This window comes from Polypterus senegalus, chromosome 2 (genome assembly GCF_016835505.1).
Source record: "Polypterus senegalus isolate Bchr_013 chromosome 2, ASM1683550v1, whole genome shotgun sequence".
NCBI classification, from domain to species: domain Eukaryota; kingdom Metazoa; phylum Chordata; class Cladistia; order Polypteriformes; family Polypteridae; genus Polypterus; species Polypterus senegalus.
The window spans coordinates 206,645,604-206,672,337 of record NC_053155.1 but is presented as its reverse complement, the minus strand read 5'-3'; the positions used below and the strand labels follow the sequence as shown (position 1 = coordinate 206,672,337).

Genomic DNA, 26,734 nt, shown 5'->3' with positions numbered 1-26,734 from the left:
AATTGGCCTTTTCAAACCATCTTTGAAAAGACTAGCACTCATAAGGAGACATGTGACACTTGGAAAGTTTGTGTCTGGAAGTCAGTATATTTTTTTATGTTTTCGTTGCTGTTCACAAAACCACTAGCAGCATTGGTGTCACTATGAGAGAAGGTTCAATAAGCCTTGCAATATATTTGAGGTGTTTTATTGAAATGCATTTCTATACTTGGAAGAGTTACCCAATTCACAATTAAGAACTGTTGTGCTGGTGATGTATTGTCCTTTGTGGTTGCAGAAGGTTTCACAGTGGCCAGTCATGCAAACACGGAGCAGTCTATTTTATGAATGAGTTTTTACACCAACGAGAGAGAGAGAGAAACACTATTGGCTGGAGTTGGTGTATCAAAGCTATTATGCTTTGACCAAGTGGAAGTTATTAATCTGGGGCCATTTTGCCTTTTGCCCATAATTATTTCCAGTGCTGATTTAAATAAATAATCTAATTGTGTGTGTATTTGTGTCACTGTATGCATCCTGCACTGGCTTTTCTTCTGAAGTTTATTCATTTCATTAAAACAGTTAATGTGGCACACTAGCTTCAATTTTATGTAGTGAAACAACAGTTTTAAATGTGTGAGCTTTGGGAGTGAAGTAGGCCTAGATAAATTTAGGCAATGGTTAATAATAATAATAATAATAACTAGGGCTGAGTTAACGCGTTATTGTGTTAACACATTAATTAATTTACACCGACAATTATTTTATCGCACATTCATGCAGTTTTTGTTATTATTTTGAAAGCCTCAGTCTCGCTATCGATCGATAGAGATCAATGATCTTGTTACAGCTCTTTTTGATACGCTTTTGCTAGAAGGAAAGTTAGCTTTGCTGATTCAACTTCTATTCCCTGCGCGTGCATGAGTAGTGAAGAGCAAACAGCTTTTAAAATGGCATATGGAGAGACACCAAAGTGAATGCTCAAAGCAAAACGTTTTTCGTATTATCGCTGAATCAGTCTCTGATTTGTCGGACTCTGATTTTGATGCAAGTGATCTAGTGATGTAGATTGATAATGAAAGTGAGGTACCGGCAATAACTGATCGGTCCCCAGCTAATTGTGTTGCTGAACACGTTCGTGTAGCTGATGCACCTATGGCAACGTTTGCCTGGGAGGACAGACACAATGACAGGAGGTACAAACCATATTGTGTCTCACTGCAACTGTCTCACATGTGCACCTGTCTCACAAAGACAGCCAGGCAGTCAGCCCACCGTGCATTCCTGCTGGCTGTCGAGGCACTGCTGCTGCAAACAGGCGCCAATAGCAGGCAAAACAGGCAGCGACCGACATTTTATGTTAATTTATGTGTGAAACCATTGCTTTGTGCGCTTTTCAGAAAACTGTTTTTTTTTTTTTTTGGAAAAAATATTAGCCCTCAAAGAGTTGCTACTGAACATAGACTGTTTATGCTGCTCCCTGATAAAAGAAAATGTTTCTGCTGGTACCTGTTCAGATAAAAAAGAAAACAGATTTAGAAATGTTAGCTAGCTGTTGCTCAGAAGGTGCCTGTTATAATATTATGATCGTGGCTCTGGTCTCTGAGGGTAACTTGTTTTTCTGTAACAAACTAGATAAAATGTTAATGCCCTGGCAGTGGCAAATACCTTTTGTTTTATATTTGATTTGATCACATTAATGTTTAAGTTGAGATTTACAAGAAATATTTTAACTGCTACTATGTAAAGGGAATACTGCTTTTACAAAGCATCTTATTTGTTTAAAGCAATACACTACCTTTGTGTTCACTATTGAATTTTGTGCATAACAATGTGATTGTTGTGATTGTCTGTGATTAATTGCGATTAATCGCAGTTAAAAAAGTGTAATCGTTGCCCAGCACTAATAATAATACATTTTATTTATACAAAGGTACCTTTCTAAGCACTCAGGGACACCGAACAAACAATAAATAAAAACACACATTATAAACAGAACTTAAAGCACCAGAAAATACAGAAAGTATAAAAAGTTAAAACCAAACAAAGCCATTGCAATAATTGAGAAAAAGCCATTTTGAACAGATGGGTTTTAAGTTTACATTTGAAAGTTGAGAATGATTCAATATTTCTAAGCTCAATAGGTAATAAGTTCCAGAGCTTGGGAGCAGAACGGCTGAATGCTCTGCTCCCAGTGGTGGTTAGAAGAGTGAGAAGGACAGTAAGGTGGATGGATGAGGAGGATCTAAGTTTACGGGAGGGAATGGCAACATGAAGAAGGTTGGACAGATATGGAGGGACGAAGTTATGAATGGCCTTAAATGTTAATAGAAGAATTTAAAAATCAATTTGAAACTTAATCGGGAGCAGATGAATCTGCTGCAAGACCGGAATAATATGGTGAATAGATGGGGTTTTGATGTGAGCAGCAGAATTCTGGAACAGCTGAAGCTTATATAGAGATTTATTAGAGAGACCAAAGAGGAGCGAATTGCAATAGTCCAGACGAGAAGTAACAAGACTGTGAACAAGGATGGCAGTGATATGGGGAGTGAGGGAGGGGCGGATGTGATTAATATTCCATAGGTGGAAGTAAGCAGACTGGGTGACGTTATTAATGTAAGATTGGAAAGCTAGAGTACTATCAAGGATGACACCCAGACTCTTGACCGGAGGTGAAAAGGGAAACAAAGGAGTTATGAATAAGAAGTTAAAGATTATCGGCTTTGGATAACGTTGATTTTGTACCAATGAGGAGAACATCAGTTTTGTCACTGTTTAATTTAAAAAAATTTGAAGAAAACCAGGATTTAATTTCATCAATGCAGTCAATAAACGAAGATGGTGGAAAAGAAGAGGTGGGTTTACTAGCAAGGTGGAGCTGGGTGTCATCAGCATAACAGTGAAAATTAATGTTATATTTACAAAAGAATTAATTAAAGACATATTTGAATTTTATCTACTTGCTCTAAAGTTTTTTCAGGAAAAGAAGGTATTTTATAAAATGATAATGACCAGGGGCCTCATGTCTAACGCTGTGCGTAGAACTCGCACTATAACATGGCGTAAGCACAAAAGCCGAAATGTGTTTACGCACAGAAAAATCCAGATGCAGGAATCTGTGCGTACTCCAACTTCCACGTTCTTCCGCTACATAAATCATGATCAGCGTGAAAACTAACGCTCGTGCACGCGCTTTATGTTACGCCCCAAATCCTCCCAGAATTACGCCTATTTGAATATGCAAATCAATATAAATCGCCCTTAAGCGCAGCCTTCTGTGAAAAGACAATGGGAAAAGCACGGGGGAAAATATAAGAATTTCAGCGAATACCAAGTGGAGGCAAATGAAAAACATACTATTTGTTCAAATAAACCGTGGTATAATCAACAAAAGGAAGTTGATCGAGTGACATAGCGTGTTGGAGAAACTTGAAAGCTCACATTCACAAATCGCATAGTGCCGGAAATAAAAAAGAAGTCACATATCAAAGTCGCCGTGAAAAGCCGAGTTGTAAGCCCACTGTCTGAGTGTCATATGAAAGCTTATTAGGGTACAGAGAAAATAGGCACACAGTGAGGAAAAAGCACGAAATGTCAACTTCAATCTCGACATTTCCACTTTAATCACGTAGTTTATTTTGTCATTAAAGTAGAACATCATAAACTTCATCTTAAAATCGTTTAATTAACCAGTTTCTCAAATCACATCGTAATTAAAGTAGCACGTTAAATGCTTTGTTTTGTATTTGATCTTCTATGTGCTCTATGTGTGTGAATCACTACTTGCTTTTAAACCGGCTCTCTTCCTCCAACTGGACACAGAATCAATTACATTCGTAATATTACAGTTCTCTGAATAACTAAAATACTGAGATGTATACGTGATATCATTTTCATGATGATAGGAGTTAAAGCACGTTATTAAACATGTGTTTCACTTGATGAAATAATTTATTGCAGCAGTACAATCAGGGGCGGCTCTAGGCTTGTGGTGGCACTGGGCAGAGGAAGAATCGGTGGCTCCTTCGCCCGCCGTCAGTAAGGTAGCTTATGCACAGCGTCCATTGCGGATACTGCATATCCGCCTCGTGCTCATGACACAAGCATTTAACTTTTGCCGAAATTTGTAGCTGTGTTTTTAGCTGTGTTGTTATTTTCTCTTTCTGTTTTATATTCAATATATATTGGCATAGCCGTCACTGCAGTCAGTGCATTTCTTTCCCCAAGTAACCGATCGCCATACAATCAGCTGTGTAATAGAAGTTAATCCATCTGTAAGCTTAGCGCCGATTCTTCAAAACGTTTAAGAACATTGAAATATCTTCGTAGTACATGTTTAATTATTCTATCCTTAACGACACTCCCAGTGAAGAATATAGATTATTTAAATGAAGTTAAAGTTTTATCTGTATAATTTAATAAACATATTTTGCTGAATTTCACCTTATAAATGATATCGTTTCTGTTTCTGAACCGCGAGGTCCGTACAGGAAAGACTTTAAAACATTTTGCAGTGGCTGAGACAGCGTGTCCTTGAAGCTGTATACCGATAATTCCCTTTCCGATCAGCTGCTGCTGTGATTCACACTCAGATACAGTGATATAAATACTCTGAGTGGTGCAGTGAGAGAAATATTGAAAAAGATGATCCGCTGTGGCAACTCCTAACAAGAGGAGCTGAAAGAAGAAGAAGAAGTGAGAGTAACAACGCTAAAGCAGTTATGGTATTTAGAATACTATGGCTGTTCCCTCTACCATTATATTGTTACAAGTTAATTACAATCAGATGCATTACACTAATAAACAATATGCGGTTAGTTTCGGTGTATTTATAAAGCCGCGTCAGGAAAATAAGGTGTAACCACACAGGAACAGTAGCACTGCTTTGACGCTGGGTGCCGCCAGTCTGCAAAACCGAGCGGAGAACTTGCGTACGACAAGGTATGAGGTACCGTGGAAAAGTGCGTGGATTTAACCCAAGTCTAGGTTTTATACATCGCGATTTGAACGTGGAAAAGTTCATAAGCAACGTTTCTGTGCGTACGCACCGTTTATACATGAGGCCCCAGGAGTTTTACTAATTGTCCCGTCTATCCTTAGGGCCAGGAGAATTATTATGTCAGTTTACATCTTTTTTTTTTGTGCCTATTAAAGACACTGTGAAAAAAAATATTTTTTTTTCTCTTTCATAACTTATAGTATGGCTTGACCTCAGAACACAGTCCACAGTAGAGAGGCTCATAAACAGAACTCCTGGTAAAAATAAGAACCATCTTAAGGTGAGTATTGAAATAAAATGGTTACGTTTATCATAAATTGTGTTTCTGGATGGGACCTTATGGATTAGTTGGCAGGTTCATGTCCAGTGAAATCATCTTGTTGTGGATACAGTCAGGTTTTTATACATGTACAAAATACACTGGTATTCAGTGTTCTAATGAAGAGTTATCATTTACAAGGTCATTTCATTTGGGAAAATCTGTAACTAACACAAATTTTAAATAAATCATATGTATTTAAAACAATCTCAAGTTTCTCATGTTACATAATTCATTTGTTGGGTATCCAGTCATATGCTAAAAATGTCCTAAGTGCATGTATTTTTTCCTAAAATATTGTTAAATAAATATTTACAGAATGGGTGTGAGCTTTTGAATGAAGATCTGCCTCTCCCCTTCATTCACTGGTCAAGAGTCCTATCTTCACTTCAACAGCTCTATCCTACTTGAACACGCTTGCTGTTTATGCACTACTCAGATGTTTTGAAAGTATTTAACCATCTGTGTTTTTCTTTTGTGGTTTTTTTTCTGCCTGCTTTCACTCTACCAAATATATTTTATTACATTTATTACATAAGTAACAATTTTAATGTTATTTATTTATGCAACCTAAAGCATAGGACAGGCCTTCCCATCAGTACCTATTTTAGTGCTGTAAAATTGAGATGGCTGATGGACAATGTGGAAGAAGTAAGAAGAGCTATTTCCAGCGGTCGTGCAATGTTTGGAACAATTGATTCCTGGCTTATATGGGTAAGAATTTGTATTTTGATTGTTTAGGAATTGCCTCTCCATGTTTTAACTCCTTTCCTTGTGTATTTTGGTAATGGGGCATGATGGGATTTCTAGTTGAGAGGGGAATGTAGTAGATCCAGTGAAGGGTAGCTGTACCTTTTCACTGCAGTAGAATTTTGTATTTCTTCCATAATCATTGAGAGCTGCACTTACGAAGGGACAGTATACTATACAAAATCGTTTAAGTATATTGACCCAAAATCCATTTAAAAGTCTATTCTGGAATTCATAGCCAAACAATTGATCAGCATTCTTTAGAAAATAGATATAAATGACAGGATTTAAAAGGCATGAAATACATGTGATTTCCATTCCAAATGATAAAGTTAGCATTATGATTGTGACCAGGTGGAAGGTCAAAACCAGCAAAACACCTTGTAATATAGTATTCTAATCATATATTTATTTAATTAATATTTTAAAATATATTTTGAGTTATTTTAATTCATAAATCGTTAAGCATTCTAAATTCCAAACATCTTCAAAAATTAAACAAAACAGAATGGAAAATATAATTAATAAAATACTAGACCAAGTTTGCTAAACCAATAATGAAAAAGCAAAAAACAATAGCTAAATTCAAACCCAGGAACTTAAGATGAAACTCTTAAGGAAAAGTACACTTGTAAAAAGTAGGATTTTGGGTAAAAGGGGAATTTTGGGGGAAAAAAGGGAGCCAAAGAAGTTATCTAATGCCACAGTGCTCCGTGACCTATGGCAACATAAACAGGTCTCATAGGTTAGCACCTGAGAAGTCCTGTTGGAAACTGACAAGGGTAGAATTATAAATAATACAAAATATGAAGACAAAGTACAAACAGAGGAGCAAGGGTCAATAACCAAATTAACATATTAAAAAAATAAGTAACAAAAACACAGTCTTAATACTTGATTGAACTCCAAAGAGTCTTTTATGTTGTGTTTCAGCAGTATGTTCAGTTGCATATGTTTTTAAAGAATTTGTAGTTCTCAGCTAGAAAGGATTTTGTGATCACAATGATTTCACATGTATTGTTAATGTTTCAAAGTTTATATTAAAGAGAAAATGTACATTTGTTGAATATATGATTATTTTTGGGAAAATCCATGTATAAGACACTGTAATAATTCACTATATAAAAACATTGACAACATTCATTTAAAGAATCTTGAACTAAGTTTGCATTCTTAATATTTTTGCTGTCTGCAGAGCTTAACTGGTGGAAAGAATGGGGGTGTTCACTGTACAGATGTGACCAATGCCAGTAGGACCATGCTCTTTAACATTAATACATTGGACTGGGACCCTGAACTCTGCCAGTAAGTTAATGATATTTGTCATTTTAGTTTTTTTATTACTTTATTTTCAATTTGAAAAGAATGTAAATAGCGTAAGAGTGCATTTATTGCAGGTATCACAATAGGCACATTTACTGCCACACTTTTTTTTCATTTCAGTAAGACTTGTAATTAACAAGCAGACAAAACTAGCAGAACTTTATGTGATATCAAGTCATGTATGCCATTTAAGTGTTACTGTTTGTAGGGGCTATTAAAGGTGCAGTTTTATCTGGAAAATGTTAGGTAAAAAGAGGAACCTAATCAAATAAGTTTTATATAAGATGTATGTGTTGAAAATACTGTTAATAATAATTGAAGAAAAAGAGTAAATGATAAGAATATTGAAAGATAATGATGGCATATAGAAGGATCTTCGAGTTTACTTTCAGAATTAACTATAAAAAGGCAAAATATGCTGCATGTCTTACTAGTTGGAGGGGCTTGTAGTTATGATAATTCCACTATTAAAATGAAAATTTCTAATTAATTTCTACTAGATCCATTATAGTGTGACCTGTAAGCCTGATGCTTTAACATGTACTGTATAATTGTATATAATTGTCTAGAGATTAAACGGTTTTCCTCATGATATATATACTGTATTTAATGTCTGTAGAAGTTGCCTTTTAAGCAAATGTTACTTTTTATTCTTTAAAACCATTTGTTTATTTTACAGTATTTTATTTCACATATTCTTATTATTTTTGTATTTTATATACACTGTTGCTCTTTGTATTTCATAGGTTCTTTGACATTCCGATGAAGATTCTTCCCAAAGTAAGGAGTTCATCAGAAATTTATGGTTTAATGGTAAGTGCTTTTATTTTTTAAGATATTTGTTGACATTATGGAAGTAAAAAAATGGCTCTTTTAAGCAATGCAATTCACGTAAATGTGTATCATGGCAAAGCTACCATTAGCAGTCAGTCCAGACACTTTCTCAATTGCAAGAAAAAGCAGATTTTGTTTTATTTCCAGGTAAAGTCGTATAGTGTAACATTTCCGAATTTGCTTGTAGCAGTTCAGGGTTGATTGGATGTAGTGCAACAACCACACAGGGGACTAGTTCTAAACTACCAATTAACCTAAAATACATGTGATGGATGTGAGAGGAAAACTTGAGTATCCAAAGAAAAACTCATGTAGACAAGGAGAACATGCAAATGTCCACACAGGCATGGTCCAGGCTGAGATTAGGCCCCAGGAGACTGGAGCTGTGAGGTATACTGTTAAGCATTGTAACACATGGGCACCACTGTGTGCTGTGGTTCATAACTAAACACCTCAACGTTATTTATTAGCATTCCAAGATGACTGGTTGGTAACTTGGTAACTGAGGCAACTACTGTAAGTGTCATCTCTTAGACTTCCATACCAGCCTAACAAACATGAAACTATGCATAGTGGCTTGAGAATTCATGAAAACACTGGTTGATGAGAAACTCCTTTTTTATCTACTGTGGAACATCTTAGTCAGGAGCAATAGCTACTACTGTTGCTGCAGTCATATGCTATTAAAAAAATTTTTATAACCTAACTAGAAAGTAAGGGAAAATGAACCCCTTCCAAAAAAAGCAAGCATTTTTTTGTCTGACACATGTATTTATGTATTGATGTATTTGTGTACATCAATTAAAGAAGGAAGGTGTTTTTATTCCTTGGTTGTGATGAAGTTTCAAAAACCTTTAATTGTTTACTGTAAATGTGTCCCTCATTTGTACAACTGAGCACTTGGTGGGATTTTTATTGTTATAACTCTAAATTGGATCATTAATTTACAAAGAATAGAGATATTAAATAAATATATAATTAATCACATTAATTTTCATGATTACCTGACTGTTGTCTGAAACTCTCATCAACTAAGCGGTACTATAATAGCTGATTTACACAGTAGTTTTCTTTTTGAAATATAGTGCAAATCTAGTTCATACTTTATTAGGCCAGAAAATGCCTAATTGTCTTTTTCCTTTTTGTCAACATGTTTTGAAAATTTCACAAGCAACAGTGTTGTATAAAAATTCTTGAAGACTAAGGATGATAAAATATAGGCACAAGGAAGTAAATTGATATAGATGGTATTTTCTTTGGCAAACAACTAGTATTACTGTTTTGACATTTTTGTAAACTCTGTCCATTGTTTCTGAGCTGTGCCCTTGAACCTACCCAGTAAATATGAATGAATTGTGTTCAGCAAAATCGTAGAAAGAAATTTAGTCTTTAAAAATACTTGTTCCATTAGAGTGTTGGAATTGTTCATTTTAGATAATACACCCCAACACAAATTGCAATATAACTTTTGCTATTGTCAATGTACAGTGGTGCCTTGACTTACGAGTTTATTTCATTCTGTGATGGAGCTCGTAACTCAAATTACTCGTATGTCAAATCAATTTTCCCCATTGAAATGAATTGAAATGCCATTAATCCATTCCGGACCCCGAAAAAACACCACAATTTTTTTGTTACATGTTTTTAAATAAGACACATATACTTATAAATAACGAATATTGCCTGCAATGTTCTGTAATAAACTGGTTTTATTAAGTATAATGTACAGTAATCCCTCCTCGATCGCGGGGGTTGCGTTCCAGACCCCTCCGCGATAGGTGAAAATCCGCGAAGTAGAAACCATATGTTTTTGTATGGTTATTTTTATATATTTTAAGCCCTTATAAACTCTCCCAAACTGTTTATAAATATTCCCCGCATAGTTATACAGCATAAACCCTTTGTATTCTCTTAGTTATTAGGTAAGATTCATTGAAATTATGTATGTAAACACACTGTTTATATACAGTAAAACCTAAATATTATTTTAAAGATATTGAGTGTCTCCGATATCACATATGTTACAGCTATTACGATAGACAGGCCACCAGCAATAAATACGTACAATGCAAGAAAAATTGTATACAGTAAATGTGTGTACAGTGACACTAAACGTATGTACATGTACTAAGTAGTGTAAATAGAAAATTAATTATGGTTACTCACCAACACACCAACAATGACACGTTGACTTGTGCGATAACGATGAGTTTAGTTTTACTGCACAACAAAGGAGAGCATTACAGCTAAAGTAGCCTGTTCAGGTGACTGTGTAGCACCGCCGTTGTTCTTCTTCAATCCAAATCCCTAAAGCAGATTCCATCCAGACTACTGCCTTATTACATCCACTTACAACTCATTTTGCACCCTGGTTAAAAGGACACTGTGGCCGTAGATCTTATATTCCTTTCCTACTTTTTAAATAAAAAGAATCATAGCCTTATTGATGCTGTAATGGCGTCCTACAGCAGTGTAGCTTTTCCCTTCCTTCAACATATCCAAAACGTTTACCTTTTCGGCAATCGTTAACATCTTCCGTTGGTGCTTGGGAACGGCCCCTGAAGCAGTAGCAGGAGCAGATCGTTTTGGAGCCATAATGAAGGACTTGACTATGCACAAAGATAAACACAAAAGTTAACTCTTTACACAGCGAAACACGTTGATGCTGAATGAGCAAGACGAGACTTCCTGGTTAACGCCACAGAATCGAATTCAGTGCTCCGTTGCTGAGCCATTCAGCACACAGGAACTTAACTGCGTGCTCTGCTTGGTTACCTTCTCAGCCATCTGCCAATAGCGTCTGTATGAAATCAACTGGGCAAACCAACTGAGGTAGCATGTACAGGAAGTAAAAAGACCCATTGTCCACAGAACCCGCAAAGCAGCGAAAAATTTGCGTTATATATTTAGATATGCTTACATATAAAATCCGCGATAGAGTGAAGCCGCGAAAGTCGAAGCGCGATATAGCGAGGGATTACTGTACAGCATTTACCTTGGAGATCAGACGACTTGAAGATGCTGATGAAGGTGGAGGAGAAAGGCTGAACTGAATAACTGAATCTTATTCGCTGATTTTTGCCCTTTTCGCCACACCTTCCTTACTTTCATCTGCAGGTGTTTTTGATAAAATCCTGCCAATGAGGTGTGTTTCATCTTCCCTTTCATAATGTTTCTGAAATGAGTTAGGCAAGTGTCATTAAATAGCGCTGTTGCACGCCCAGTTGCAAGTTTTTCTGTGTATTTCTTTTGAATAAATTCTGAAGGTTTCTCCCACATTCTCAACATTTCCTTTCCTCTGCCTCTTCCGCGTCACCTATTTCCTGCAAAACCTCCATGTGCTGCTGCGACAGTAGCTCCTTTATCTCCTCCACTGTCAGTTCGAGTGCTCCTTTATGAGCTCGTTGATGTCACCTTAATCCATGTCTAAGCCCATGGACTTGCCGAGGGATACAATCTCCTCCACCACTGCCGCTTCGGGTTCGAGTTTTTCAAAGTCCGTTTCAGACACACGCTCAGGCCACAGCTTCTTTTACGCAGTGGTCAAGGTCCTCTTTGTAACACCCTGCCAGGCCATATTGATAATTCTGAGGCATATCACAATGTTATAGTGGTCCTTCCAGAACTCTCGAAGGGTGAAGTTTGTGCTCTCCCGTCACCTCAAAGCAGCGGTGGAACAGGTGCTTAGTGAAGAGCTTCTTGAAATTAGAAATCTCCTGCTGGTCCATGGACTGCAGGATAGGGGTGGTGTTGGGTGGAAGGTAGAGAACCTTTATAAACTTGAACTCTTCGAGGATGTCACCTTCGAGGTTAGGTGGGTGAGCAGGCGCATTGTCCAGGATGAGAAGGGCTTGCAGGGGTAGATTATTTTTCTGGAGATATTTCATAACGTCAGAACCAAAGACCAAATTCAACCACTTCACAAAGAACTGCCTGATGACCCACGCCCTCAGGTTTGCCCTCTATATAACCTGCAGTTTTTCTTTCAGAATTTTATGTGACTTAAAGGCTCTGTGGTTTTCCGAATGATAAACGAGCAGCGGGTTAATCTTGCAGTCGCTGCTCGCATTGGCGCACAGTGGCCTGGCATCCTCTTCTCCTCTGCTGTTATACAAGTCCTCCTTGGCATCTTCTTTCAGAAGAGTCCTTTCTCATCGCAATTGAAGACTTGCTGGGGAGGATGTATCCTTCGGCTGCTATAATTCCGCCAAAAGTTTTGAGGTAATCCTCAGCTGCCTTCATATCCATGCTCGCTGCCTCACCATGCCTGACAACGGAGTGAATGCCGGTCTTCTTTTTTTAAAATTCTTGAACCAGTCCCGACTGGCTTTAAATGGCTCGCCTGATGCCTCGTCCGTCAAAGTGCCTGGGGTCTGCTGCAGCAAATTAGCGTAAATAGCTCGTTCCTTCTCGCACATTATAGCCTCCGTTGCGGTATCTCCTGCAAGCTGCTTCTCCGTCAACCACACCATCAGCAGCTTCGCCATATTTTCATGGATAGATGTCGGCTGTTTAGAAATTATTTTAACACCCTTGGCTGGCGTTTATAGCCTTTATTGAGTCCTTCTGCTTCAGTATGGTGCAGATTGTAGAAGTTCTACGCTCGTACTGCTTCGCCAATTCGACTACACGCACACTTTGGTCATGTTTTTTGATACTTTCTTTAATTCAATGCACATCATCCGCTTCTTCTTCTCAGCACTGTCCTTCACACTCACTTTCTTAAGACCCATAGTTGGAAATACGAAGTTTTGCAAAATAACTGCAAGCACATATGTGAGCATAAGACTGATGCTTCCACTGCGAGCTAACCACTTAAAGTGAACTAGTGAGACATGGAATGCTGGGCGGATGTTGCGGCGTTCATTGTGGTGTTCGCTGTGCCAACTAGTGGTGGGGTATCTGAAGCTGGCTCTTAACCTGAATTTTAGCTCTCAATTCAAAGCAAAAAATCGCCCAAGAGACGGCTCGTATCTCAAAAAACTCGTTAGTTTGGACACTCTTAAAGTCAAGGTACCACTGTATAGTGTTTATTGACATCCTTATTTGCTCATTCTCTCTCTCGGTGCAATGCCTTTAACCCGAGAGTACCTTTTTATTCACAATCTACAAATATGTAGAGACAATGCATATATGTTATTTGGACAATAAGCTAACACTCTACTTGGCAAAATGAAATAGGAGAAAAAAAAATTAAGATTTTCTTCGACTGTTCATTCGTGAAAATTGGTCTTATATGCTTGCCACAGATCATAAATGAAATACAGTTGATGGGTATATGTAGACAGAAGAAAAGAAGGTTCTTTTTATTTAACTTGGATGTATTTTTGCCTCTTGCTTTTCAAGCTATAGATTGATCAATGACAACCTAGAAAACCCAGATATCTAGGCTTTAATGAGCAGTGGTAATAATCCATCAACTTCTTTGTTGTCCATGGATTTACACTGCATTGTGTTATAATCTTTTTGAGTGATACAGTGAAATGCATGGTTCATGCCAATACCATTGGGCAGACAAGGTTTCAAAACCTGTTTAAGTAGGCACAGAAAGGCTATGGTGTTTTTTGTTTTTCTTCTTTTAATTTATACTTCATTTGTTCCCTTTATTCGTACCTCTCTGTGTTCTTTATTTGTTTCAATAAAAAGCACATTGTTTATAGTTTTTAGTCTCTTTGGCTTTATTCAAGTTTGGGGAAACATGAAGAACACACCATAGTATGCAGAGTAGAAAAGGTAGCAATACTACTTGTAAATAGATGAGATCAATTTTCTAGTTAGTGTTCACAATAAGAAAGGCTAGTGAACCATGCTTTAAGATGAAATTTCACAAACGTTTTAGAAAACATTTATAAATAAATGCATATGAAAAACCAAATAAGTTGTGTTTTTTCTGTAGTCACATATAGCAGTTGTTTTCTCCCTGTAAACAATCTGTAAGAGGTTTCAGTCCCAAAGTTGTAGGGGTGATGTTCTAGTTTAGCTAGTGGTCCTTGAACTTCTTCTTTATCACTTTTTTTGCTGACTTTTAGAAAATTTGCTCTAGTCTGGTGAGTAGTAGCCTTTTTCAGCCTTTTTCACCTGTGGCTTGTACAGTAGTTCTTCACCCTACTTAAAACCAAACAGTGCATTTCCAATTATTTACCATTTCTACTTGGTTTTATGAACATGACAAAGTTTATGCTATTGCACTAAATAAAATCCAGTATGGCTATATTTCCAATTCCTTATTTTCAATTCTCAAAATTTAGGGTGACCATCCGGCTACAGAAATTTCAAAGAAATGTCTATTTTTAATGTTTTCTCACTCACCATTGTATTTTTTCCTTGAGTGATTTCAAATCATGCAAAAATGAGAGATCCACTTTTTTCCTAATTTTTTTGTCAAAAATACCCATTGGAAGTGGCTTTGCACAAAAAACATTAATTGGTCATTCTTCACTGGTCTTAACATAATTCAAAAACTCAAATGCATACTGAAAAAAATGTTTAAAATTTTGGCACTGTTCAAAAGTTTTTTGAGGGCCAATCATTGTGCCTGAGAACCTTCTGCAAGCTTCCTCATTAATGGTTATTTCTGTAAGTTGAAACCAAGCAACAGATTAATATATTGGTGAGAGAGACAACCTTAACACATATATCTTAGAATATACAGGTAAAATTCTGTTACAACGAACTCCCAGGGACCTAAAAAATATTTTGTTGTAACGAGATTCTGTATGTGTTCCTATAGTGCTTTCTTTAACTTGTATCCAGGCGTTTGTAATCATTTCAATAGCTTCTTTCGCATTCATTTTAATCAACCTCCTGCCTACAAGTTATGCTGACGAGAATTTTTCTCAGCATTTCCTTGCAATGATACACGTTCAGGATGCGAATGATGCCCAAATCCAATGGTTAAAGTGCTGCCGTACAATTGGGTGAGAGGAATTCAATGCGAACATTATCAAAATGTAGAAGCATGTTGTGGGCAGCACAGTTATCAATCAGGAGCTGAATCATTATTTCTTCTTCATATTGTGAGTTTTCTGAACTCTTCGAGACAGTTTCCTAGTTGGGGGAGTTCCCAAGAGAGTATACAAACCTCACATTTTTTTGAATGCGTGCCGCGTTAATAGGAATGTTTCTTGAACGAGCATCACTGAACCACATAAAAATGACATTTTTGATGTCTTCAAATGCAGCAGTTCACATACATTTGCAACCCGAGATTTTTCTACTTTTTTTGCTGTCTTTCAAGAAAGATGACAATGTCGATGACGAAATTCCGAAATCACTGGCAACGTCTTTTTTTCTATTTATTTTCAATCGAGAGCTGTAAAAAATGTAAGTTTTTTTTTTCCTAATATTGAACTGTTATCGTTTTTACGTGTCTGCCGTTTGTATAGGAGAGTGACAGTGAGTTAAATTCCAATGGATGTTTTTTCAAATGTTGATGAGCAATAAGCAAAGGGTATCACTGAAAACTGCAGAAAACAAAAAAGGAAAAAAAAAAAAAACAGTACGAGGAAAGTTCAAAGAAAGAAATAAAATTACAGTGTTTCTGTTTGGGGATCGTTGTGCACAACTGAGCTGTGGCCAGAGAACTAGCTGCTCTGTGGATGATTCATTCCGGCATTTCAAGGTCTTTTGTGCACTTTGTTGTAATGAAAGTATCTGCTGAATGTACTTCATAGTAACAAGATTTCTATAGACTTGTGTCATATGGGGAAGCTGTCGGGACCATAAAAATACCTCGTTATAATGAAAATTTCGTTGTAAAGATATTCGTTGTAATGGAATTTTACCTGTAGTATACTTTTGAGCACCATACTGATCACTGATAACTTGTTTTTTCTTAACACAATGGATTGGGCACAAAAATCGTAATGGATAACACTTTGAAAACTATGACCTACTAAAAATACCTACTAACCAAACAGTTTTGGAGAAGTTATTAATGGGCTTAAAAGAAATCTGGATTCATCTCCATAACTTACAATCAATTGGAATATTATTACAGTATTTAACTATTATACATGTTTTTATATAGGCCATCAAAATGGAGCATTTTCAAAATTTTAGAGCTCAGTAATTATGTAATGTTTGTATATTAGTAATTAGCACCAATGAGCATGCATCAACCAGTAAATCAATATAATACCTACCTCTTGCACAGATCATAGAAGTAATTACCCAGAAGCACAAATATCTTGGATTCTTCATGTTCATGTTACATTGTATATCCATCCATCCATCCATTTTCAAACCCGCTGAATCCTAACTACAGGGTCACGGGGGTCTGCTGGAGCCAATCCCAGCCAACACAGGGCACAAGGCAGGAACCAATCCTGGGCAGGGTACCAACCCACCGCAGGACACACACAAACACACCCACACACCAAGCACACACTAGGGCCAATTTAGAATCACCAATCCACCTAACCTGCATGTCTTTGGATTGTGGGAGGAAACCGGAGCGCCCGGAGGAAACCCACGCAGACACGGGAGAACATGCAAACTCCACGCAGGGAGGACCCGGGAAGCGAACCCGGGTCTCCTAACTGCAAGGCAGCAGCACTACCACCGCGCCACTGTGCCGCCCTACATTGTATATGTGCTGGAAAAAAGTTTATGACATAAGCCATACACAAGAGAGAATCCTCTAAACTATATCATCACACCAGATATTAGAGAAAGGACACAGAGAGAAACATAGCATCAGCTTGATGTCTGCCAAGCTAAAAATACTGCATTCGTCAGCATTACTAAAATGCTCATGTTTCCTTTCCATTTTCAAATGACAGCGTTATGTTTGCATTTAAAGAGCTCTAGTATTTTGACATGATTCCATTATTTATGGATAGGAAGGCAGTGTGGCATAGTCACTAAGGATTTGAACCTCAAACCCTGAAGTTGTGGGTCCAAATCCTGCTGCTGACTCTGTGTGACTTTACCTGCCTGTGCTGCAACTGGGAAAGAAAAAAAACAAAGAACTATAACCAATTGTATCTCACGTGTGGTTAAGTCACCTTGGTTAAAGGCATCAGCCAAATAAGAAATAATAATAATATGGACTGCATTCATGGAAAAGTTTATTGTTGCTGTACATTGAGCACTGGGTGTTGTTATTTTTAAATCATCAATTTTGAAGGGTGCTCAGTCCCAAAACCAGTTACAGGTTTGATTTTATAAACTTCTACTTAATAATATATTACTTTTAAATTGTCTTTTGGAAATGTACTGCTAGTGTTTTATTTGGTTTGCATGATTTCCCCATGTACAAGTGTTTGAAAATGAAAGCAAACTTTGGTGAAGGTTAGACAGCCTCTAACATTTCCACAAGTAATGCAGGACATTACCTTGTGGTATTAAAGCAGATCTACATGCTTGCTTTTGTGCTTGTAACACATTTTAATTTTGCACATCACCTTTTTTTTAAGTATTCACTACCTGTATATGTAAAAACACTAATGTTTATGGGTTCTGTTTTGTGTTTATGATAAGGATGATTTTCATTTGTAATTTCTTAGTGAAGTATTATTTACACTGCCTTTGTTCATCTCCTTTAACAATAAAACATATTTTCAAATTCATTATACTTAATTCTTCTACATTTAATTAAAATGTAGACTGTGGCTGTTGACTCTTACTTTGTATATTTCTATATTTTGTTTAATTTGTGTGAATAAGCTCCTGTTTAAAACAGTGATGGCGTCTTTGCAGTTTTCATATTCTTTTTTATTTTTTTCCAATAAACTTCATCATTTCTTCTGAGGTTTGTGGCACTAAGTGTGGAACTATCACAGTTGGAAGTATATTGTTGTTTTTAAAAATTTTTTCTGGATAAGATTCAATTTAGAAATGTGTTCTGTAGGTTTCTTTTGAGTACACTCTGAAGGAGAATAAGCTTATTATATACTGTAATATATTGCAGTTTTCTGTGGTATAGTAGTTTTGAAAAAAAGCCAAAGATGATTCTTATTATTTTCTGATCATAGTATTTTTAAATAGTTCACAGTTGTACTGCTTGTTTTTAAAGAAATTATTAGAACTTCCTTATGGCTTAAGTTTACCTTTTAGTTATTTACTTGTACCTAGCATTTAAACTTTGTGCCTGCATAGTAGACAAAAAATAAAATTAAAAAGTAAGTTTGTACTTGCAGTTTAAGTTATTATGATAAGGAGATAATAATATGATGCATACATTATTCATTCATTAATTTTACTAAACCTGCTTGATTAAGATTTAGGCTCATGGGAGTATCGGACAGAAACTTAACCCTGGATGGGGTGCTGGCCCATGTTAGGACTCTTGCACATGTGCACAGATGCAGCTGGGAATCGCAAATTAACCTGTCATGCAGCATGGAAGGAACCAGATTGCTGGGAGGGAACCCATGAAGGCATGGGAAAATTATACAAACTCCAATCCACACAGATGACACTTAGATGGAATTTGACCCCATGCTTCAAGAGTTGTAAGACAGCAGCTCTAAGTACTGTGAAACTGTGTTGTCCTGAAGAAAGCAGTGTTCATACGTAAGGGAAGTGTTACAAAAGGAATGCTGGAGAACGTTTGCGTAATTGTATTATATCAGCATTCTGGCTAACAGCTAAAGTTAATAAAGTGTGTTTTTCCACTTGGTTAATTTAACTATTTTTTTTTAGTTTGTTTGCAGTACAACACGGCACAGTTACTTAGCAATTTACATTATTAGAAAGGATTTACCACTTGATATTTTGGAAAAAGTCTTCTTACTAATTGAAAATAAGTGCAAAATCACTTGGGTTGAGTAGTAAGCATATCCAGTCGTTTTTCTACCTTCTACCAATTTTTCAGTATTGCACCTCTAAGACAATCTGCATTAAGTTACTCTAACATCTTTACCTATGTAAAAGTGTGTGGTTTGCATTGGTTTGAGAAATTGTGATAATGTGAATTCCAAAATTAAAATAAGGCTAAAGAAAGCTTCCACTATTGTATTCAGTCACCATAAAAATGTGTGGAAATGCTTACTAATGAAAATAGATCTTATAAATGTTGACATATATATATGTATGTATGTATGTATGTATGTATGTGTGTGTGTGTGTGTGTGTGTGTGTGTGTGTATATATATATATATATAAAAGCAACATACCAAAATTATTAGAGAGCTTTTTTTCTTCACCAAACTCTTTTTGAAATTGAACCTGTATGTGTTCAATGTATTTTAAGTTTATAAGAAATAAATATTGTTATGAATACGTTTTATAGATATATGGGGCAAAATCTGCATTAGGAAAACTAATATGGCTAAATAGTGTTTTCATGAAGTTAAAAATTATTGCTAAAGTTCATTAGAAAATATCTAAATAAGATTAATGTAAAACAGTAGACCGAATCCAAAGAAAAATGTAATTGAAAGGTAAGAAATGGTATTGGAACAAAATGAAAACCAAAAATGCTGTTACATTAGTTTTCTCTGGCTCCAAAAAATGATTTGTGTGACTCCGAAATTATTTATTTGACTGAGATATATAGTTTTAAAAGGTTTTTTTCCCTATCAGAAATCGGGATCCCTAACTGGAGTGCCTATTTCTGGGGTGAGTAGTGCTAAAAAAAAAATTAAAAGTAAACCAGTCTGTATTAATAAGCAGAAATTTCTTACAATGTGTGTTTTAGGAATATTTACTGTAAATCTAAAGGAATAGCTTGACTTTAAGATTAGACAGATTATTTACAGTTACTTTTCCTAAACATGCCCCTTTGGCAGTTGCCGCTCCTCTTCTTGTGTCTTAGACCATCTGATTAATAAATTAAACTTTAGAATTAATTCTCACTCTTGTTTGTTGTTTTTTGTTTCTATCAAAGTGTCAGTTATGTCTGAATTATTTGCCAGTGTACTTTAAGGGAAATAAAATTGACCTGTTAGAAGTAATGAAAATGTGTTGCACTTCTATCCGTTTGCTCCACTGATATTCCAAGCCATTCTGTGACAGTGTGTGGGAGAATTTCTGCTGTTGATGGTCAACTAATAAGGAGATAGATCTCGATAATTTTGTGTGCAATATCTAGTCACCAAATTCTTAAGGATATTATGTCACAAACTTGTGGATTATACTTTACAGTGTTTGGGAGACCAATCTGCTGCTCTAGTTGGACAGATGTGCTTTCAAGATGGACTGGCCAAAAATACGTAAGTTGCACTTTTATTTTTCATTACTTATAATTGAGTTTGTCTATTAAGAACAATCATATATTTATTGTATCATTTAGATCAGTTCTGTTTTGGGAAAGATAGTTGACAGTAAAGAATAAAAATATGTCAAATTCATTAATGTCAAATCTGCATCATTTGTTAAATTTACAGATAAAAAACTTGTTGTGAGCTATTTTTTACAATGGTAATTCACATGTAAAGACATGTGGCTAAAAATGAAATCTTTCACAACATAGTAAAAATATTTCTTCCTTCATTGCTCTATGTTTTTATATATGAGACAAATGTTGGGTTTGTTGGGGTTTCATGTTGGAAAACCTCATTTAATCGGCTTAGGTGAAATTTGAAGCAATTAGAAGAATAAGGTGGGGGAAAACACATTGTTGAACATCGTGTTCTCCAGTTGGTTGGAGGGTGGTTCAGCTTATGACAACCATCTCATGGTGGTCTTTTATTATGTTGTGTGGATGAGTCAAAGTCAGGGGCAGAGCACGTGTTACGTCTTTGGTTCCCCTCCTTATACGTATTCCTCCATTTTAGGAACAGAGCCACAGATCTTAAAGTCCTTCATGTGCCTTTAAAGTAGCCCCCATAAAAACTCTCCATGCTTGTGTCACAAAGACACAAAGCTATATATTTTTTAAACAGTTCTGTGCAGCTGTAATACTACATTTTGTTTGATGCAGCACTCTTCAATAGCTGTGTCATATTTTATTTATAAAACAGCTGCACACAAAGTTCAGCATAGACCATGCAAATAAAACACATACAATTGTGAAATTAAGATCAATAATTGTTCCATGTAATTATAGCATTGAGAAGAGAAAAAACAGCTGGAGAAAATACACTCCTTGTTTAGGGTCTTCATGTTTTCATTTTAGATTTGAAAAAATATCCACTGCATTTTAAGTGCACTTAACACAACAAAAACATTTAACACATGTTGCCAGTTTCTGAGAGCTCAACTTAATCTGTTGAAGGCTGTTTGACATGACTTTGTGTGTTTTTCCATAGTTTAGGGCTGCTGGACAAAACAGAATGCAATTAAATCTTTAGTACCTTTTCTTTTTACAGTCTTTGTATTATTCTTTTAGTATTGGGATTAACAAAATAACATCTCAACAAATCCTGACACCTAGCAGGGTACCCAAATCTTTTTACATTTTTTAGTTCATCAAATAAATCTTTAACATGTACATTAACCTTATCATAAAATATCATTGTTTTAGTTTGTTTGGTATTGAAGTTGTGTTTACCCGTTTTTACTTCCAATGTCAACTAAACATGCCATTTGGCCAGGGGTGTCCAGACATTTGTATGGGTCTGTGTGCTTTATCTTGCAGTTTAGTGCAGTAATATACTAACAAATAATTCATACTTTTATCAGAATCAGAATTCACTTTATTAGCCAGGTACACTAATGTGTACTAGGAATTTGTCTTGATAGTATTGATGTAACATACAAGGAGAACATAGAATACAAAAGATGAATATAACAATTTATATTTCATCTTATTTCGTAGTGGGGCTCTATAAAAGTTGTTTGTAACTTTTAAATGTATTATGCATCAATACTGTTTTGCAGCCCAGAAATACCTGATTTCAGAATTAAACTAGTTCCATTTGTATTGGTCCATTTTCATTTTATCTTGTTTTTCTGTTATTTACAAGATGTTTTACGTATTGGTGATTATTTGCATTTTCTCATTAAAGTAACTGCGATCACGCAGTCACACAGACTGAATATGTGTAGAAACTGCATGCTGATTATTTTGAAGTTTTTTATCTTACCAAGTTTACTCTAGTGACTAATTTATAATACTGCTACTGACATGTTGTGGTGGTGAGCCTGAAAGGATGAACTAAGGCAAAATGAAAGAATTAAGCATTTTGTGGTACTCTGGACCTGTTGCTAAGAATTAATAATTTGCAGTGGGGAAATAAACAAATACAGTTCCCATGTGCCAAGTAAGGAAGTAATTACAGAAAAAACGTATAGTGTATTTAATTTAATTTGGAAAAAATGGTGCCAAATGACATACACACAAGTATAAATTTCAGTATACCTTTTTGTATTTATTTACTAAAAATGCCTTTTTTAAATAATTAAAGCTTAAAAAGATTCTCCTATGAAGAGCTGTGTCTCTTTCTCTTTAAGATATGGAACTGGCTGTTTCCTGCTTTATAATACTGGCCAAAAGGTTAGTTTTCTCTAGTTTTGTAAATTTACAGTGCTGTGATTGATATTTATCTTAATTTTAAAAGCTTCGGTGTGTTGAGTTGATCCACCCATTTAGCGAACCTGCATTTCTTTTTACTTATAAGAAAAATGTACACTGCCTAATTTTTTTCTCCTTCCTACAATTTTTTTCACAATTTGTTATACTAAAACATTAATTTACAGGATTAAATTTGTTAAAACAATAGTTATTGCTAGATTTAAAATGTCATATGCATGCCCTTAACAAATATATGCCACAGTGATCTTATTGTGCTGCAAGTCTTTTATAATAAGACCTTAAATTAAAGTTACGCATGTGGATTTAGTGTTGTGTGCATAGTTTTAGCAAAAGTGTTCCAGCTAGTCTAGTTGGATGGATGTCATTGTGAATAGTAGTTTGTTTAGTCTCGCCATAACCCATACATTTTGTACATTGTGTTATAAAGCTATGTAGTATGTTGTTCGTAAGGTATATTCTATGGAAGAAAACCATGTTTCCCCGTAAATTATAAACTAAACTAGTTTTGATTTTACGTTAATGAATGATGCTTCTGTTTAACATTTGCCCTTTTTATTACGTAATTTAGCCAGTTATGTCTGAGCACGGTCTTCTGACAACTGTAGCATATAAACTTGGCAGAGACAAACCTGCTTTCTATGCTTTAGAGGTGAGTTGTAATATTTAACTTTTGTCAACAGAATTTTGATATGTCTGTTAACTAGAATACACATCGATTATTTTTGTACAAACAGAATAGACTTTGAAATGTTTTATATAAAAGCCTTTATTTATATAAGCCAATTGTTAATTATTTTATATACAGAATAATAAGGTATTATATATGTAACAAATTTTATATGATTTTTATTTTATTTTATATCTTAAAAGTCCACTTTGAAAATGAGATATAATCTGTGTTTTTCATACGTATTATCTTAACAGGGAAATGGTTGAGGGAAAGTTTTTGCATTTTGCTCTTGTAATTCCAGCTCCTCCTGTACCTGTTTTCTTTAAGTTAACATTTTTGTGGCCAACAAAGACATTTTTTTTCCCTATCACTCTGTATTAGGCAAAAATACAATGATTCTGATTTATGAAAACCCTGTGTGAACGTTACCCGAGAGCAGACAGGCAGACATGTTGTTTTCCATCACCACACGTTTATTTACAACTATTATTTACATTTCAAAGTGCACACAAACCCCAAGTCCCCCAAAGTCCTGGCCACACAATGCCTCCACTCTTCAGGCCGCCTCCACTCTCCTCTGCTTAGTCCTTCTTCCACCCGACTCCAGCCTTGAATGAAGGGAGGCGACCCCTATTATCCTCACCTGGATATGCTCCAGGTGCTCCCCGGCAATCACCGGCGGAAGTGCCGGCTGTACTCCTGGAAGCATTCCGGGTGTCCCTGCTCCTCTTCCCCCCCAGCACTTCCTGGTGTGGCGGAAGTACTGAGGTTCAGGGTTCCCAAGGCATCGGGGTGCCCCCTGGCGGTGACCACGGGCCCCTACAGGGTTGGGCTTCCAAGACCCCATGTGATCCCAGATGAGCGCACGCCCTCTTCCGGTCCCTCACGGTGTCCCGGCTGGGTCGTCGCCCCTGGCATCCCTGACACCTGTTAGAAAATGACCACCTTCATTAAAAATTTAAGCAAATTTAAATTCCCCATTATAGCATAATGTCAAAGGATTCATAATTAAAAATCCCCTTAGTTTGTTAATGAAGCAATGGTATAAGTGTAGAGATCACCCAACTATGCCTATTCATTCCCCAGATGTCATTTATACTTACATACTTGCTATTCAAGTTTAAAAGGCAGGAATTCACAATTTAAATTCAGTTCTACAATGAGCAAAAATAAAGATGTTAATCTAAATTTAAATCCAGTGGGGAACAGATTTTAGGAATCCATGCTTTTCTTACAAACAATACACAATTATAGTCACCTTTTATATGTAACCTTAGTGGTTAAGATCTGTTTAACTAACATGTGCTTTATAATAAAATTCAATAGCTTACCTAAGGTGCTTTTACACCACAGGAATTTTTTCAGGAACAATGGAGTTTTTCCATTCCATATTGTAGCATTCCCACCACAGGAACTTGGGCCATTAGTAGTTCCTGGTAGTTTGGAGGAGGTGTACTTCACGAGGTGTACTTTTTGTTCAACCAGGAACTATCACAGGTGGAGCTGACTGGTTAACAACATGCATTGGTGCCAAATAAAAATTCTGTTAGTAGTTTGGATGTTGGAGATGTTGGTGAAGATGGAGCTCTGCACTTTGCACCGCATCAACTTCATAGCCTCCATACACTTCATTAAAGCAAGGCAGAGCTGGGTCCCGCTGCTGTGAACTACTGAACGCACCACACTTTGCACTGCATCACTTTTCTTTACACATCACATATTTTGTATAAATGTTACAGTTACAGTTGTGTGATGGAAACACAACAACAAAAAGTAGCCAAGGACCACAAGTGGGCCATGGTCTGCATTTTACAGGAACTTGTTGCTTCCTGAGAATAAAGTTCCTGCAGTGGGAGATCACCTTTTGCATGTGTTACATAAATAATAGTTCACATGTAACCTCATAGGTTAAGCGCTGTTCTTTAGTGTGTGTTTCAGAATAAATCCCCAGAGGCTAGGAAGCTTAATTTAATGTGTTTAATTCATTTAATGCAAGCCAAAAATATTAAAGATTACTCGCCAATTATGAATATACATTCTGTGAACCTCAGCGGCAGAGTTTCCAGCATTTGCCCACTGGAGAAAAAGGTTAAACCTTTTCAGCATTACAGTAATGCTAATAGTAACAGAGTGAATGTTTTCATGTGGTTTACAATAATTAACAATTTATTAACTCGAAAACTCAAAATTACATCCAGTAACAGAAATAAGATAATTACAAATATACAATATATGGTGGATAATGGCTAAGAACACAGGCATGTGATCTGGGAGATTGCTCTAGAATTTTCCCAATTGCCCTTGGGTTCCAACTTTCTTCTATTCTGTTGTACAGCCTGAGGCAAGTTACTGGAGCAATTTTGGAGCAGCAACTGAAAATAAAGACTGTGATACAATTATGTAAACCTCTGCAGATCAATAAGATGGAATGAGACATGACTCTGTGACTTCTGTAAATGTGCAGCTGATATATAAGTCTCAAATTATTGTAAATGTCAGAAAGCGTTAAAGCAGGTGTGCAGTGTACTCTTGTTCCCAAGAAAGGGCTGAAGGCTAAACTGAACTGTGGCTTATCTCTTGAGATTCTTTTCTTTTCAGAGTACAATTATTTAATTGTCAGGCTCCCATGGTGGTTTATCTGAAGGCAATGACTGCTGTTATCCCTTTTGATGGAAACTAGTTATCTCACTCTTTAATGCATAGAGAAAGTTACTATTGATGAAGTGCAACAGGAATTTGTACTCTTTCATTCATGGTTAGTCAATTGATAAAAAATATTCTCTTGTCCATACATGCTCCAATATCCTACAGTATCTACATTGCTGCTGTGTGGCAAATAAAATATTTATATATATCTTTGTCAGAAAATTTAAGTTAATTTGGTACATAAACACATTCTTAATTACAAAAATGTCTTTCTTTGATCTTTACAGCTTACCATATCCCTAAAGGAATTATTAAATTCACAGATGCACCCAGGCAACACCACTATTTCTATTTGTAATAAATAAATCCGAGTAAACTGCTTGAAACTAGCTAGAAAAACTTCACTCTTCATCATTACCTGAATATTCTAACAGTTTTGAAAAAGTGGATACATGCAAAGTTTAACGGTGCCATTGCCAAATTAAATTATGCCTGGAGCTATGCATAAAACAACCTTGACAAAGCCTATTTCTTCTTTTCCTTGCTTCGTCCAAACATGCAGTTAAATTCAGGTGTAAGAAACTATTAAAAGTTATTAAACTAAAAAAAGTCAACTGAAGTGCTGTAGTTTGTTTACTTTGAAAACTGGAACCTGAAATTTCAGAATTTCAGCCTTGCTATGTGTAACTGTCAGGATATGTGTATCTGTGAGCCATTTGGCAGTTATCTTCATTGTCAAATGGTAAAGCTTTTATACTCAAACAATACTATGACAGATTATTGACATGA

At 36.0% G+C, this 26,734-nt stretch overlaps 1 protein-coding gene across 3 annotated transcripts in view; it reads left to right on the top strand.

Annotated features, from left to right (window-relative positions):
- Window positions 1-26,734, top strand: part of gk (glycerol kinase) — an 89,965-nt gene that overhangs the window by 23,642 nt on the left and 39,589 nt on the right. For 2 of the 3 annotated variants that reach the window (XM_039745215.1, XM_039745217.1), the window contains exons 5-13: window positions 5,182-5,261; window positions 5,877-6,014; window positions 7,246-7,355; window positions 8,120-8,186; window positions 14,237-14,254; window positions 19,737-19,772; window positions 20,298-20,365; window positions 22,548-22,590; window positions 23,198-23,278. In XM_039745215.1, coding sequence (XP_039601149.1) covers window positions 5,182-5,261; window positions 5,877-6,014; window positions 7,246-7,355; window positions 8,120-8,186; window positions 14,237-14,254; window positions 19,737-19,772; window positions 20,298-20,365; window positions 22,548-22,590; window positions 23,198-23,278 — 641 coding nt within the window. The remainder of the gene's footprint in view (window positions 1-5,181; window positions 5,262-5,876; window positions 6,015-7,245; window positions 7,356-8,119; window positions 8,187-14,236; window positions 14,255-19,736; window positions 19,773-20,297; window positions 20,366-22,547; window positions 22,591-23,197; window positions 23,279-26,734) is intronic. The other variant, XM_039745216.1, reaches the window with a different exon arrangement.